This window comes from Setaria italica, chromosome V, assembly GCF_000263155.2.
Source record: "Setaria italica strain Yugu1 chromosome V, Setaria_italica_v2.0, whole genome shotgun sequence".
NCBI lineage: Eukaryota > Viridiplantae > Streptophyta > Magnoliopsida > Poales > Poaceae > Setaria > Setaria italica.
The window spans coordinates 27,201,409-27,218,266 of NC_028454.1; the positions used below are offsets into that span (position 1 = coordinate 27,201,409).

Consider the following 16,858-nt stretch of genomic DNA (forward strand, 5'->3'; position numbering starts at 1 on the left):
GACAAGTACAGAAAACACTATCTACGGAGAGAATTTAATCTTAATGCTAAACAACCGCTTAAAGCTGCATGGACAATGGTCTGCTTACCTAGTGAAGGTGGTCTTGGGGTTATCAATCTTGAAGCACACAATGACTCATTGCTCCTGAAATTCTTCCACAAGTTTTATAATAGAGCAGACATTCTCTGGGTTCACCTTGTCTGGGATAACTATTACTCAAATGGCAAGTTGCCTAGACACCTTCAAAGGTATTGCTAGAGTTTCAATCAAGGATGGTGCCTTAGTGCTTTTTTGGTAGGACACTTGGAACGATCAAATCCTGAAGCTACAATACCCTAAACTTTTTTTATTTGCCAAAAACATCAACATCACCCTCAAACAAGCGCTAGTGCAGCCGGCTCCATCATTAAATTTCCACCTCCCATTATCCATCCAAGCATATCAGAAATTTTAGGATATCTCCCTTATTCTGGAAAACAATCAGCTTCAAGAAGGCAAAGATTTTGGAGCTACAGTTGGGGAAATGAGTTATTTTCAGCAGCAAAAACCTACAAAGCAATAATTGGGCACAGAAGCACTCACCCAGCATTTCTTTGGCTTTGGAAATCTCAATGTCAGATGAAACACAAGGTATTTTTCTGGTTACTCATCAAGGATCGAGTGAGCACTAGGGATTTACTTAGAAGGAAAAGAATGGTCCTGGATTCATACACGTGTGATTTCTGTATCTTACAAAGACCAGAAACTGCAGCGCACCTATTTATTCACTGTAATTTTGCCAAGGCATGCTGGGTTTCCATTGGCGTAACAATAATATCTACATGACCAATTCTGCAGACAATTAGAAAGATCAGGCAGCAACTGGGAGTCCCTTTCTTCATGAAAATAATCATCCTAATGGCTTGGAGTATATGGACAACAAGAAACGACTAGATCTTCAATAATATCGACCCTACCGTTGCATCTTGCAGGAGGAAATTCATTTCGGAGTTCTCTCTTGTGCTCTTAAGAGCAAAGCCCAACCTTTTGAATTCAATGGAACTATGGCTAAACTCTCTGTAATCTTTTTTTCTTCACTATCTCTCTTCCTTTGTTGTTAGCTGCCTAGTTTCTTTTTTCTTTTCTCCTTCTTTTGTGGTGGTTAACTCTCCTTATTTGCAATATATTAACCAGTAGGGTGCGCCCCTCCTGTTTCAAAAAAAGTTGTATTGTTAACTTGTTGTCGGCATCTGAGTTAGATATTGGAAAAGGTGAGGATGCGAGGAGACACGTATTGTTGAGGAGGGAGAGGATTCGTCCAATCTAACCATTGGAGTATGTGTCTAGTAGTAAATTTCTCAGTGCGTCAAATCAACGGCCGGCTAGAAATATATCAGTCAGCAAAAACATGTATCGATGCCACTTTCACTGCTTAACAGCTGGAGTCGGCACAGATCTATACCCACCGATTGTTAGTCGCAAAAACAACTTTTACCTACAATAAAAAATCGTTGTTTTCGTAATCTAGCATAGTAATAAGTAACTGTTAGTGCATCGTCTATTGGTCTTATGGATTTATGATCAGAAATTACTTTCAAGATAATGCATTGTTCATATAATGTTTTAGTTTGTTTTATCGAAGTCAGTAGGAAAGACCCACCTACTTTTTCTTGCAAAACTTCTTGTGCTTATTCTCGTATGGACGGCCAAGCATATATAGCTCAGGTGGTTAGCGTAGGTGGTTGTTTCCTCTAACCCTTAAGGATCAAGTGATCGACCCCTGGCTATCATTGAAATAAGACGCATTGGTCTCTTTTAATCACCAGGTGATGATAGGCATGTTATATATTCACCGGACCGAGCAGTACATTCACAATCCATTTAGTTTTTATAAGTAAAATGAGCTTAGACACGCTCATTTTGTCCTGCGTCATTAACCATCCATCCAACCTCTCAACCTCTGGTGGACCAGATGCATAGAAATGATCAACCATAATAAAAAGAATTCTGGACAATTACTGAAAACACTTTCGTTGCTTTTAGCATAATGGCCATGGGCAGGCTCATTCTGTGTTGTGTTTATTAAGCACTCATACATCTGAGATAGGCACAAAGCCACAAACTGGCCGTATCCGCCAGCGTCTGCATCGCGCCTAGCAGCGCCTTCGCCTGCTGTCGACTCCTCTGTCTCGTCGCTGCCGCGGCCCTCTACGCGCGCGCCCATGCTGCCGCCACCGAGATGCCGGCTCTGCTCGGTGGAGCGCTGCCGCAGCGGACGGCCGCGGAATCCAGCGTGTGGCCAGCGGCTCGCCGTCCACGGCCAGGCGGCAGCCGATCGTGTTGCCACGGGCCACGGATCACGTGCGGAAGAGGCCTTTTTCTTCTTGGGTGGTGACCCAGGTGGCGAGCGCGATCGGCGCCGTGGCGCGGTCCGCGCAAAGTCCAGCGTGCGTGGGCGTGCGGGCTCCGCGGAGTCCCCCGCGTGGGCAGGCCACGGCGGTCTGCACGCCGGTCGGTGAAGGTTTGAGGTGCGCTTGCCCGATCGGGGTCGGCGTCGGTACTAAAGTAGTTACTACTTGTGGCAAGCAGCAGCCAGTCAGGTGCAGAGTGTGGGTGTGGGTCAGTCGACCATGACACCCTTCGGCTGGCTTCTTGCAAAGGCACCTTTTGTGCTATTCGTATAGAGATGCCTTTAGTGCTTATTCTTATAATAATGATGCGCTAGATATCTGTCCGTAGATTTCTTCTTGCTACAAAATCTATCAGATTATAAACCATTTGATCTATATATAGTTAGGGGATCCTCGGATTAAACTTTAGTCCCTGTCACATCAAGTATTTAGATACTAATTAGAAGTATTAAATATAAACTAATTACAAAACCCATTGCACAGATGGAGGCTAAACGGCGAGACGAATCTATTAAACCTAATTAGTCCATAATTTGACAATGTGCTGCTACAGTAACCATTTGCTAATGATGGATTAATTAGGCTTAATAGATTCGTCTCGCCATTTAGCCTCCATCTATGTAATTAGTTTTATAATTAACTCATATTTAGTCCTCCTAATTAGCCTCCGAATATTCGATGTGACACGGACTAAATTTTAGCTCTAGGATCTAAACACCCTCTTAATAAGAATATACAGTATACCTTTGCTATTTTTACAGAGAGTGACTACAGCAATATACAAGAGAAGATTATCTAATTAAATACAAACCTACAAACAAGGTAGCACAAATACAACTTACAATTCTGATAAGCTAACAGAGCGCTGTTTTCATAGTTTGACGGATTGAGATATAGCAAAATTGAACGTGGTACACTAGTAGAGAATTGATCTTTCGTCTAACCTTATTTAGTCCTGGATAAAATTGGACCCGTGACTAAAGAGGCTTTAGTCTCGGATCAAATACCAATCGGGACTAAAGCCCCCCTCTTTAGTCCCGGGTCAAAAATCAGCCACCCATGGGAGACCCTTTAGTTCCGGGTGAAAAAATCAGCCATCCGTGGGTGACCTTTTAGTTCCGGGTGGTAAGACCAACTGGGACTAAAGATCACCCTTTAGTCCCGGTTGGTGTTACCACCCGGGACTATAGATGAAAAGGGGATGGGGGTTGTGCCTAGCATGGTGACCCCTCTAGTCCCGGCGGGTCGTATCGGGACTAAAAATTCCCTTTTCGTCTCGATTACTTTATCCCCGATGGATTTTTGGAAGATTTACCCCCTATCAACCGGGAATAAAGGTGAGTTTTGTACCAGTGGTAGCTGTTCTATATGCTTCCACGTAACCCGAGGATGGCCGGCCACATGTGGACGGATTGCCGCGATAAGTGACTCCCTGTAGTGCCAGAATCGATTTGATAGGTGTGGACGTACGGGCGACGGGAGAATTAAGAACAGGTGCATGCATGCTCCAGGAATGCACAGCCGTCGTGAACGTTGATTGTCGCCTGTGCTTTCAAGGCCAGGTACGCATGACCTTATAGAGAGCGCGTCATGCGTGATGACATACGATGGTCATCTTATACAGCGATGGCCGACGATGGATGGCTCCGATCCGTTCCTGAGAAGGCCAGGCACCGGGCACGTACGGCGCGTCTCCATCCCGGATGCATATGCACGCGACCGGGCCTGGCCAACCAGCAGAGACTAGACAGCGTGCTGCGCAGGGCATCCGGCTATTATTACCGTATCCGTGACGGTGTCTTGCGAGCAACCATGAGACGTGACCCACCTGTCAGCCTTATTAAGTCGCTTTAGTAATAGGTAAGGAAGTGCATCAATAGCTTCCTGTGGATTAGACCTTAACTGTGTAATTTAGTCGGTTCTACTTCTATGTTAGAGAAGAAAAACCGAAACGGAATACGTCCAGGTTCAAGCGACGCCCGATGTCTTTACCATTCTTGCTGCCGCAGTTGACACCACAAGCGTATCCCGTGCAGCATCACAGGGGCCACTCGATGTGAAAGAGGACGGATCGGTTGCAACTTCTCTGACCAATCTCTTTGCTCGGCCACCTTACTTTTGGGGATTAGGTATGTGGTGCCATCCGTAACCTTTTCGGCTCCCCTTGCATGCATTGATGGTTTTGATTAGATCTGTGTTGTGAAACACATTATTAATAATCAACTAATATTATAGATAATTGTAGAGTGTGGATCTTTTATGAAGGGTCAACTCTTAAGGGACATGATGCCATTTGGGCATATCCTTTCCTCTTTATAAATATGTAACTAAACTATTCATTCAATCAATGAAGAGAATCCTCATATTCATTCTTTTACTCTTTCTTTCTACTTTCAACATATGGTGAACAATTAAACGCCAATGATTAAGATATATATAGCGCAAAATCGCCGGTGCGTATCTTGTTTGGAGATCATGAGGTGCTCAATGCTATTATTATACTAGGGTTGGGTTGTTATCAACATCTCTGACCTAGACATTGTGAAAGATGAGGATAGATGTGAGGAGAGATGTCCCGCGACGGGTTGTCGAGGAGGGAAAAGGATCCAAATACAAGCTGGCGAGCGCGTCTACTGACCACTAAAGCTTCTTCTCGGATGTTTCGTGTTTGGATTTATCCCTAAGGATTATTTGTGAGGGTGGTTGATCGCCATGATAATATTTTCTTATGGTTCTTTGCCACCAAGAAAAAATAGGATTATATTTCTGTAGTACCTGGACCTAAACCACATGACTTTTCATAATCGTAAAGAATGAAGGGATGTGCCGGTGGAGCTTATGAATACTTACTACAGGGGCTAGCACATGCCCATGACTATGAATTTTCATAATCTAGCCTAGTAAGCACCTTTTCTGTTATTTTGTAACCATATATACGAGACTTTCCTTCAAGTTTGAATTCTCACTTCGTACATAGCTGGATGTCTCTACCTCAATCTCATGTTTGAAACTTGCCAAAAGAAAAAGGTTGCCAATATTGCCATGGAAGCTGAGCCCTTGCTTGACGTAGCAACAGTAGCACTTTGTTGACTCTGATGATACTCGGCCGATAACTTAAACATGCGCACCATTATTTCATCGATGCGATGACTAATAGAGGGCGGTTTTAGCTGGGTACCACATGCAGCATATATATATGGAGCATGCATGGTGCATTAGTCACTAGATTAATCAAGTCTCCTGATGTCATTACGCCTAACCAAATCTCAGTAACATGCTCGACATTTGACCTCAAATTTTCCATGTGTGGTAGAACTATTGAAATGCGAGGATAAGGATGTTGTCGGTTAAATTATCCTCCAACTCACATGGTATGTGTACTATGCAGAGGGAGCTGGAATCATGCAGGTTGTTGGTTGAGAGTTGAGATTGTTAAGCATGCATAATCAAGCTTAGCGTATACCATGAACGAATGGTCATGTGGACCCCTTTTCCAAATACAAGTTCATCGTACCCGGACTCCTCAGTCGTCACCGTCCCCGCCAAACGACAAACCGCCACTTTTTCATGATCCTCTCAGCCGATAGCCACACAAATAGTAAACAAATATCTTTCTTTAAAGGAATTTGGGCTCGGGGAATCTCTCCGGTTTTCATCTATCCAGAGAGATGATTCAAATCATAAATTTTCTTTTCAATAAAAAAATCACATGCATTTTTTTTTTGGTTTGGGTGGAAAAATTGAGTCTAAATTTTGTTTTAAGGGTTAATCATATAAATAAAATGGATAGGTGAGGGTAGTAAAATAAACTTTTCTTTTCTTTTTGTTGTGAAACACAGTACAAAGGTGCCCATATAAACACATGCGCACTCACTGGATGGTTAGCCTAATATAAAAGTACTTGTGCATATGCAAGTTTGTTATCATCATTTGTTTATTTACTTAGACCCACTTGAAATGTTTCTAATATTGAAGGAGAAGAGTCCCCATGTCAGTGCAACAAAATCTGTCTTGTGTGCTTGTTTTGGTTGAACCAAATGATATACGATGACACATTTTATGAACTGTATATGTCTTGTCCTCTGTTGTCACGCATCGGTCATGGCCATATCTAAAAGTATTAACAAACCATGTGTGTCTTACATTTTTTTTATCAGTACGTATCATTTTATATTGCTACTATCTGCCCAGTGCCCACCTATTTTCCTCTCGCATCGCCATCATTCTAGATTTACTAGTGAAGAATTCAGATTTTTTTCTCCTTTCGAAACGTTTAGAGTTAGGCGTGCATCGTTGCCATGCCTAGATGAATTCCGCACGCCAGACTTATCTGTCATTTTTTTTGTCTGAAAAGTCAGGTGTACCAAAAGATAAGTCCGGACCCACGTATGCTAAAGCTTAACGACATGTGGCTCTGTTCGTTTCAGCTTATCAGCCACCGAATAGTGTTTTACTCTTACAACAAATCAGCCGTTTCAGCTTTTCAGCTTGCTTATAAGTCCAGCTGAACAGGCCCATGAAGAACCGCGCGGCTCTATAAATGCTGGGTATTGGGGTACTACTGAGGAGAAGGAGCTAGCTAGCAAGAGGAACGAATTGAAGCAGCATAGCCACAATCATCTTCCTCATCGCTCTCTCTCTTCTTTCAAGTTCGTAGGCAACATGTACCTCAATCCAAGAATCGTAGGGAATGGCAAGAGGACCGTGGTTCTCTCCCATGGCTACGGAGCGAGCCAGGCCATCTGGGACATGGTGCTACCTCACCTGTCACGGAGGAACAAGGTTCGTCGGCATCTCTAGCGCACACACCCTACCTATGGCAGGCAGCTCGATGCATCTATATCTTCTACCTGCTGCTTATTGTAAGTTTTTTTTTAAGTATATAACATGCAAGTTTACAGGTGCTCCTCTTCGACTGGGACTTCTCGAGCGCCCCCGTCGCCGGCGAGGAGGGGGCGGCGGAGCACAGCTGCTACACGTTCTCAAGGTACGCCGACGAGCTGGTGGCGCTCATGGACGAGATGAAGCTTAGCGGCGCGGTGTACGTGGGGCACTCCATGGCCGGCATGTTCGGCTGCATTGCGTCCATCAAGCGCCCCGACCTCTTCGCCCATCTCGTCCTCGTCGGCGCATCCCCGAGGTGACCATCTTCTTCGGCCGCCGCTCTCGATTTTCTTATAAAATTGAAACATCTCGATTTTCTTTTCCGACTATTGGGGTACATCTTGCTGGCCAAAAAAAACATTCTCCAAGTCAAATAGTCCAAGACTCTAACTGGATCCTTATCGACAATGCCGAAAAAAAGGACTCTTCATAGTCTTGTCTCTGTCCACAAGAATTAAATTTCAAAACATTTTGGTGATGCATGGTTGATAGAGAAATCTTTGGTAATATGGCCATTAGCAAGGCTCTTGAAGAAAGGAGCATATACCACAAAGAAGAAAGATCCAAAGAGTTATAAAAGCTTCGAATAATTAATAACCTAAGTCATCTTATTGTTTACCTCATTTTGCATCTGTGGTCCAAATAATTTTTTTAGGAATATCGTTCCTATTCAACAAAGTTATGCATTTATCAGTTTGCTTTTAACTAGGTTTTTTTTGGGAGTTCAAATCTCTTCTTTTTAAGGATTTAAAACTCGCCTACCATGTTATGTGGTTTATTAGAAGAGCAATCTCTCAGACTTTTGCAGTCCCAACCTTGATGTATCTGTTACGCTATTTTTTATCAACCAATCAAGAAGCACATAATAAAATTGATTACAATTCATACAGATAAAATGCGTCTATTAATGTTTAGTATTACTATTCGAAACTTGATGAATCATTTAGAACAAAAATTATATACTGAAGTTGTTTATTTATTAGTTTATTGCCATATAATGTGACGGGTGCTAATCTACAGATATTTTTTTGTCATTCTTCATTGTTTGTGCTGCCATCATCACCAACTTTTTATATTAGTGAGGATTAGTTGCCGTTTCTCTATCATAATAAATCCAAAAATGTAGCAGTCCTCATCCTGAAATTGAAGGCATCATTTATGGACGTACTCTAGAGGGAAGAAAGTAACCAATCACGTGCACCCTTCACCTCCTCTTCTTGGTCGTAGCTAGGCCAGGTTGTATTCACACATTATAGGGTTCGGTTAATTGGTACCGTAGGGAGTACATAAAGAAAGGTTAACTTCCTGCATTAATCAATCAGAGGAATCAACAAAAATAAAATGAAGCTTAACCCTCAGCAGTCAGCACACATAATCATCAAGTAGCTCTTTGTTGAAAAAGACCTGCTTGTTCCACTTCCATTGGCCATGTGCATTTTCAAGCAGGGTAACTATAGAAAAAAGTAAGTAAAAGTGCTTGCCTAATCCATCAGGGATTGGATGGAAATTATGGTACTCCGTCCCTGTTAAAAAAGAATCATTTTAGGTTGCGTGCAGTTAGAGTGCTTTACCAGTGATATCTTTCGTAACACCTCGAGTGAGTTTCTCTAAATGGTGTTCTTAGAATTTGTTGCATTTTACATATATTCTGTACACCTGTAATTAGTGGTAAAATGTGTTGATAAGTAATTTACATATTGTCGCACATACATCTATGGGCCCACCAGAATGTTTGGACAGTCGTAAATATGGGGCTGGATACCGAGATACATCTGACATGGAGACCATGGCACAGGACGGTGTAGTCAACATGGAAAGATAGGAACTAGTTGAGGATTAGGAAAGTACTCGTTGTAATAAGAGTAGAACTTCTCTACTCGTATCCGACTAGTATTCTGTAATCCTGCCCCCGACAATATAAGGCGAGCTAGGGATCTCCCTCCAAAATGATTCAATCCAACCATCACACAGGACGTAGGGTGCAATCTAGCTGCCCGAACCTGTCTAAATCATATGTCTGCGTTTACCTTTGAGTTCCTGATCTCGACGAGCCCCACAAACCAAAACACTACCTCGGGCACCCCCCAGCAGGTTGCCAAGTTTAAACACCGACAGCTGGCGCGCCAGGTAGGGGGACTCACCGAGAATCCACTGGCGAACTCGATGGCACAATATCATCAAGTCAATCATCTCGTTCGAAGCTGGCGCGACGTTTATCTTCGGCTCTTGGGTTTGCATCGCAGGCGGTGCTGGAAAGTTTCACCGCCACATTACATCGATCCCGGAGAAGAAGCAGCAAACCATGAAGCTCCAACGCCAAGCTCTAGAGAATCTCGTCGAGAGTTTCAACGAATTTTCAATTTCTAACCTAGTTAGAGGCTGGGGGGACGAGTCCAAGTTCAACTCAACTTCTTCCGCCAGTCGGATTGACTTTCACGAGTCGGCACATAAGCTATCGTGCAAATTGGACTACCACCCGAGTAGATTCCCATTCGAACTCCGCAACGTGACCACTATTTATCAGGTTGCCCTGTCTAGATCACAATCCGATACGGATATGATTGAGGACCTCGACTACTACACGGATCCGGATGAGGACTCAACTACTACTCGGATCTGGACGAGGAGACTCCTTTATCAGGTCCGCAATAGGGCCTGGTAATCACATCAACTCCCCAAGGCAGATTCGTCTACTGACCCAACATGAAGCCACCCACTCTTGCCAAAGACGACGATTCACGCCTCATCGCCTATCTCGACACTCTCTCGTACCTGGAGGGAGCTCCTCTGCCACTCATCTACGAGAAAGACGGCACCACGAAGGTCATCACTTCAAGCTCAGGAAGCCACTCTCTAAAGTGAGAACTCTTCGCTGTCATTACTAGATAAGAGGATGAAGAAGAAGAGCAACGGGATAGAAACTCACAACATGAGCGTCACCTGGATGACATCTCGTAAGATGAACTCACCGCCAACATTGTCAAAGAAGAGATCGAAGCTCAAAGAACTCTATGACGAGCAAGAAACGCCGCAAGAGCAGAGTGCCGCCGCCACTTTGCAGCGGACCTACCAATCCAGAACCTGGATAATGCCTTTGAAGCAGTTCAAACGCTTCACCATCGTACTCCCCTGGCTACCATCGCGTCTATTGATCTCATCACCCATGCGATGTCTCAGAACAAGTACACTAGACAATTGGTTGAACTCGCGGAACTCGCGTATGAACAACTCGATCAGTAGAATCCGACACAGTCAATCCAACACTCCTATCCCAGTGAAGTCAACATGGCGGCAGCCATAGATGCCCTCTGTCCAGACCAAATCAACTCGGAGGTGCCGGACCAAGCCAAGCTGAAGCTGAAGGTAGTCGAACAGGACCCTCGGGAGGACGTAGCCATCGTGGGGCTAACCTAGAGCCTGAACGCCCTGTAGAAGACCTCCACAACAAGATCAATGCTAGTAACGATGCCCGTACCATCATCGACGGATGGCACCACGAGCGCGAGCAAGAAGTCGAACACCCATGAGATGATACTGACAGGTTCTCCGCCTTCTCAAGACGTGTGAGGAGGACAACTCTACCTGAAAAGTTCAAATCCCCAGGTATCACCAAGTACGATGGCAAGCAGGACCCAACCTAATGGCTCCGACGCTACTCGCTGTTAGTACAACCAGCTGAGGGAAACGAGGACACCAAAGTCATCTAATGCCCCATCTGCATAGAGGCGGCGCCACTCACATGGCTCGAATTGTTGGATAAGAACTCCATCGACTCGTGGAAGGACCTTAAGGTAGCGTTCACCAACAACTACGTAGGAGCAATGCAGCATCTTGGCAACAGGATTGACTTATCTCAAGTTAAACAACAAGAAGGCGAGACCCTGTGGAGCTACTTACGTCGCTTCTTCGATAAGAAGGCCACAATCGTTGATGCCACGGAGCATGACGTTATTGACTGCTTTCAGAATAGCCTCCATGACCGTCGGATGTTCCAGGACTTTGGCAGAAGACACCCCGTTGATGTCAAATCTCTCAAGATCATGGTACAGACATGGGCAGGTGAAGAAGACAGGGAGATCGAAAGATTCGAGTCTAATCGCAACAAGGGTCAAAATAACAATAATAAAAACAACGAACAACGCAACAACAAGAACCGCAACGATCGCCCCAACAATAACAACCAAAATAACTCGGGAGGTCACAACTGCAAGTGCAAGCCAGACAATACTTTCACGGCAATTTTGCAGTCGTCTAAGAAAGGTGGCGGCAAGAATCAAGACAGGCCCTCATTCAATGAGCTCTTAAAGAAGTAGTGCCCATGGCACCCATACCACAAGCACTCTGTGATAGATTGTTTCAGTCTACGAAGAGTCATGAAGGACCTACCAGACCCATCTAGCACCAAAGAAAAGGGCAAGGCTAAGGAAGACGAAGATGATGGTGACAATGGCAAGTTCCAGAACCCATCCAACACCGTCAACGTCATTTTTGGCGGAACATCAGGTACTGCTACTAAGCAGTCCCAGAAGCTCACTCTTCGAGAGAGATAATGTCCATTGAACTTGCGACGCCAACGTTCCTGAAATGGTCCAAGGTGCCAATTACCTTCTCCTGGAAGGATCAATGGACTAGTTTCTCGTACCCAAGACGGTATCGCCTTGTCCTGGACCCGATTGTCGCTGGCTCCAGACTTACTAAAGTACTCATCGACGGTGGTAGCGGTCTCAACGTCCTGTTCACCAAGACACTGAAGAAGATGGGCCTTTCACTGCTATGCTCACCCCCAACACTGCATTCTATGGGATCGTCCCGGGCAACATGGCTGTGCCCCTCGAACAGGTGGTTTTGCCAGTTATATTTAGGACCAAAGAACACTACCGGACAGAATACATCCAGTTCGAGGTAGTGGACTTCAGAATATCTTACCATGCCATCCTTGAAAGACAAGCATTGGCCAAATTCCTGACCATCCTGCACTACGTGTACTTAGTACTCAAGATGACGAGATCCAAGGGAGTACTCTCCCTGCGCGGAGACTTGAAGAGGTCGTATGACTGCGCGGAGACTTGAAGAGGTCGTATGACTGCGATAGAGAAGCCGTGAATCTAGCAGCAACTATCCAAGTAATAATTAGTGGTAAAATAGTGTGTTGATAATTAGTGTCTATCTCTAAAACGACACTCTTTTATGTCTAGAAAGAGTACTGCTCATATTTTATTTCCTGTATAACATTTTTCTAATTAATTTCTACTATAGCATGAATAATTAATATTAATCTTCATTTCCTTTCTTTTCTTGCGACTATATGTTAAAATGTTTTGTCTTCCATGCGTGTTTTTTAACAACACAATTTGCAGAAATGTTTTGTCAAAAGATAATGTCAAAGTGTTCCATGCTAATTAGCTACTAAACCTCTTCGAAAACGTGGGTCATTTTTATTTTATTCTAAGTCAAATTCATCTAACTTTGATCAAATTTACAAGAAAATACATTAACATTTATTATACCAAATAAATGCTTTAATAAGACATGTTTAGTTTTGGATTTAATGAAATTAACTTGATGTCATAAACACTGTGCATGTGTTCTATATTCGTGTTAGAGAAAGTTGGCTTATAACAAAACTAAAATGACTTTCATTTTATAATAGATGGTAGTATGGTACTAGTCTTTTCACTCAACAAGTCAACATCCATCTAGTTTTTACAAAAATGGGAAAAAATTATGTAGCCATCTCCTGCATAAATTAATTTGCTAGGCACATCGCTGAACAAACGCGTTCATCATCAACCTGCAGGTACATGAACTCGGAGGACTACGAGGGCGGGTTCGACGAGTCCGACATCGAGGCAATGCTGGCCAGCATCTCGTCGGACTTCCGTCGCTGGGCCGAGGGCTTCGTGCCGCTCATCGTCGGCAGCGCGGACCCCTCGGCGGTGGAGCGCGTGGCGCGGAGCTTCTTCGCCATGGACCCGCGCGCCGCGCACGCGCTGGCGCGTATGATCTTCCTGGGCGACCAGCGCGAGGTGCTGGACGACGTGGCCGTGCCCTGCACGCTGGTGCACGTCTCCCGAGATTTCGCCGCGCCGCCGTACGTCGGCCGGTACATGCAGGCCCGCATGCTGGTGGCGCGCTGCGCCGCCGCCATGGTGACCATCGACTCGTTCGGCCACTTCCCGCAGCTCGTCGCGCCCGACGAGCTGCTCGGGATCCTCGACCTCGTGCTCGGAGCTGCCGGCACCGCGGACGGCGACGAGGAGGAGACCGCGGAGGCGGCAGCGGCGGCCCTGGCAGAGGAGAAGACTAACGAGGTGCCTTCCGGCGGCCTTGCGGAGGCAGCGCCGGAGGTGAAGGGCGATATCGACGTGGCGTCGTAGAGGCCCATTGCAGCTGGTGCCGCCGTGGCGCCACAGTGCGTGTACCTGCATGTTCGGCTTGCATCTGTTGGCGACTTGATTTGTTACGGTCGACATTTTATTTTGTGTGCATTCAGGTCCCTCCGTTTCAAAATACTATTCGTTTGAAATTTTCTAGATGCATAACTTTTACTATGTATCTAAACATAGTACATATCTACGTGCATATCAAAAGTTATGGATTTAGAAAAACCAAAATGAATAGTAATTTGGGATAGAGGGAGTAGAAATGTTAGTGTGGCTCATTCGGGACATTTAGCTGTTTGTGACATCCAACATGTTGCATTGGTTTACTTTGGTCAATCGAAGGAAATGGAACACTGATTGTTGAAGCATCGTATATATAGCTATAGCATGACCTTAAAACTAATGTGGGCTACATATACAAGGGTGTTAAATTCAAGATATTTCATAGTTCTCCACACATGCCTCACAACATTTATCACCTAATTCTTGCGTTTTTCAGAGGTTGCCACTAAGCACCTGAATTCCTTTGAGTGTGCCACATGACAGCACTGTTTTCCTTTGCTGTTTGATCAGTTGCCGCCCTGATCCTGTTGGTCTGTGGATACAGAGGATGCGGTACATCCACCTCTTACGAGAGAGAACACTTAAGATAAAGGAAAATTACAAGCAACCTTTATAAGGTCCTCCCAGCCAACTTCGTCATCTCTGATCGTAGCCGCCGCTCGTCATCCCGCCGCACTAAAAAGACCTCAGAGAGCTTGAAACCGGATCCCAGCACTACGAAGCACAATATCAAGTTTTGAAACCGCTCCAAGAGAATGCCATCGTACAAAATTACAATGCGCCACAAAATCGTTGAACGCCCAGGCCTCATGACACGGCTACCAAGCCGTAGCATCATCGTGGATATTGGGATCTGACGACTTAAGCTTGGTAGTTGGGTGGCAGACCCAGACCCATGTACTACGAGTCTACGACGAACCAAATAAGGGGAAACAGAAAACCGCACCCCACAGGAGGATGCGGCAGCGGTATGTAGACAACATCCAACCCGACTACATCAAGTTGAGGTAGACGAATATGCAGTTCTGCACCGACGAAATCGCCGACACCGGAACCCCGTGTGGTGGCTCTGTGCACATGTCACCGACGAAAACATCCGGAAAACATGAGATAATTCCCTGTTGATATCAGTAAAATAACTCGTTCCTTTCTTACTCTAAAAATTTCTTCCTTATTTGATACTTACTTCAACTTTCATCTTTAATATGACATCACAGTCCATTCCGTTAGCTAACAATGTCAATTGAAGAGACGCTTTTGCCCCTCATCACTCATAAGAGGGTCCGGTTCGTCTGAGGCTCTGATGCTGGCACGCTGCACTGGCCTACCATGCCAGCGTCCTGGCATGCAGTCATGCCCCGTGCATGCATGCCTGCATGGTGCCTGTGCATGCACGCCGCGCCATACATGCACGCTACCTGATGATAACACATGATACAACATGATTTCTAACACATTTATACAATATTTTTTTCAACATTTATACAGCATGATGATGACACATGATACAAAATGATGATAACATATTTATACAATATTTTTTTCAATATTTTGCCAAAATACAACAGCATGATGATAACACATACACAAAGTTAATTGTAACAGCATGATTGGGATAGCAGATTTATGGCAGATACATCGTGAGCCAATTTTTGTAGCAATAAAGACCGGCACCACATTAACATCAAATATGCAAGTTCACAAAGGTTCACAGATACATAGATAAAAAGGTTCATGGATACATGCAAGTTCACACGCAAAGTAGAGTCCAAATTCACAGATACATGAGGATCATAGGTTGAGCCTTCTTTAGCTCTTATGCTCATTGCAGGGCTAGTAGGATCCATCTTTTTGCTTCTTGTGCCCATTGCAGCGTTGTCAAGTGGAATCATAGGAATGGTTGTTTTCTTTTTAGTAGGCTCCTTCTTTTTCCTTTTGATCTTTTCCTTGACTGGAGCAGCAGTAGGCGTAGGTTCATTTGAATCTGATATTGATCTATGTATGGTAGGAAGCAGTAGATATAGAGCAAATAAAGATTGGAACAAGAGACAAGAAAATAGAATGAAAATTTCAGATCTATGTATTACTTTTTTATGCTCCAGAACTAGAGTTGCCCTTTTTTCCCTTTTTCTTAGATGTAATCTCTTCGCTTTTTGATGCTAGATTACTAGAATTGAGTTGGTTATCCTTACTCTTCATGGTAGTCTCCAAATTTTGGCTAACATGGCAAAAGTAAAGTGCTTCAAAACTTGCTGGTTCTTGTGGGAGAAAAGTGTCAAAATCATGAGCTAATCTTGGTGGAAAAGACATAGAAGGAGCTGGTGCTTCATCCTCCAAAAGCACAATAGATGACTCTGCTGTTTTGGTTTTCTTTGCCTTCTTCTTAGGTGGTCCTCTACACGATAAAGAACAAAGTAGTTAGAATCTATATTATGCCAAAAGGAAAATGCAATGAAGAATAAAGTAGTTACCATGTATAGTACCTCACAGCCATCACGGCAGCAATGTCCTCTGAATTATATCTCTTGCAGTTAAATCTATACACTCACCTTGTAGTGTTCTTTCAGCTTCTTTTTTCAACACTATTGCAGTAAGAGATCCATCTTCAATGAGCCAGTCCTTAACTTACATACCTAATGCTTGGTGGTATTCTTGACCTTCTTCCTCCTCCTTGTACTAGAGCATTGATGAGCACAAGGGTTTGACTTACAAAAGATTAAAGTAGTTAGCTACAACAACGTAATAGAATAAATATTTAGAAAAAAAACAGAAATTAATTAAGTTAAATAATTACCACTACAATGCACATAGCATCTGTTGCAGAAGCATGTAGTCTCTATGGGCAGTTATCTTCCTCCACCTTAAACAATATGCCCTTAACCTATATGGTGCACTCTTCTCCGTATTATACTCAAATTCATATTTAATTGCATGCTGAGATAATGCAATCTTAAACTCAGCCATGCTAGGATATGTTGAGCCAACTATCATTGAAGGGTCTTCTTTGTCATATTCCATGTTTGGAATATGTTCTGCCTCATGTCCTACTAACTCTTGGTCATCCTCTAATTCAATCCTGACTCAATTTCCAATTCATCCTCATCCTCATCCGCACTCTCAGCCTCACTAACATCCTTT

At 44.1% G+C, this 16,858-nt stretch overlaps 1 protein-coding gene across 1 annotated transcript; it reads left to right on the forward strand.

The window, feature by feature from the left end:
- Window positions 1-6,928: 6,928 nt before the first annotated feature.
- LOC101761246 (probable esterase KAI2) lies at window positions 6,929-14,023 on the forward strand. The gene is made up of 3 exons (XM_004969010.2): window positions 6,929-7,172; window positions 7,292-7,530; window positions 13,072-14,023. Exons 1-3 carry the CDS (start codon window positions 7,053-7,055, stop codon window positions 13,649-13,651), a joined length of 939 nt encoding a protein of 312 aa, XP_004969067.1. The 5' UTR covers window positions 6,929-7,052; the 3' UTR covers window positions 13,652-14,023.
- The last annotated feature ends 2,835 nt before the right edge of the window (window positions 14,024-16,858 follow it).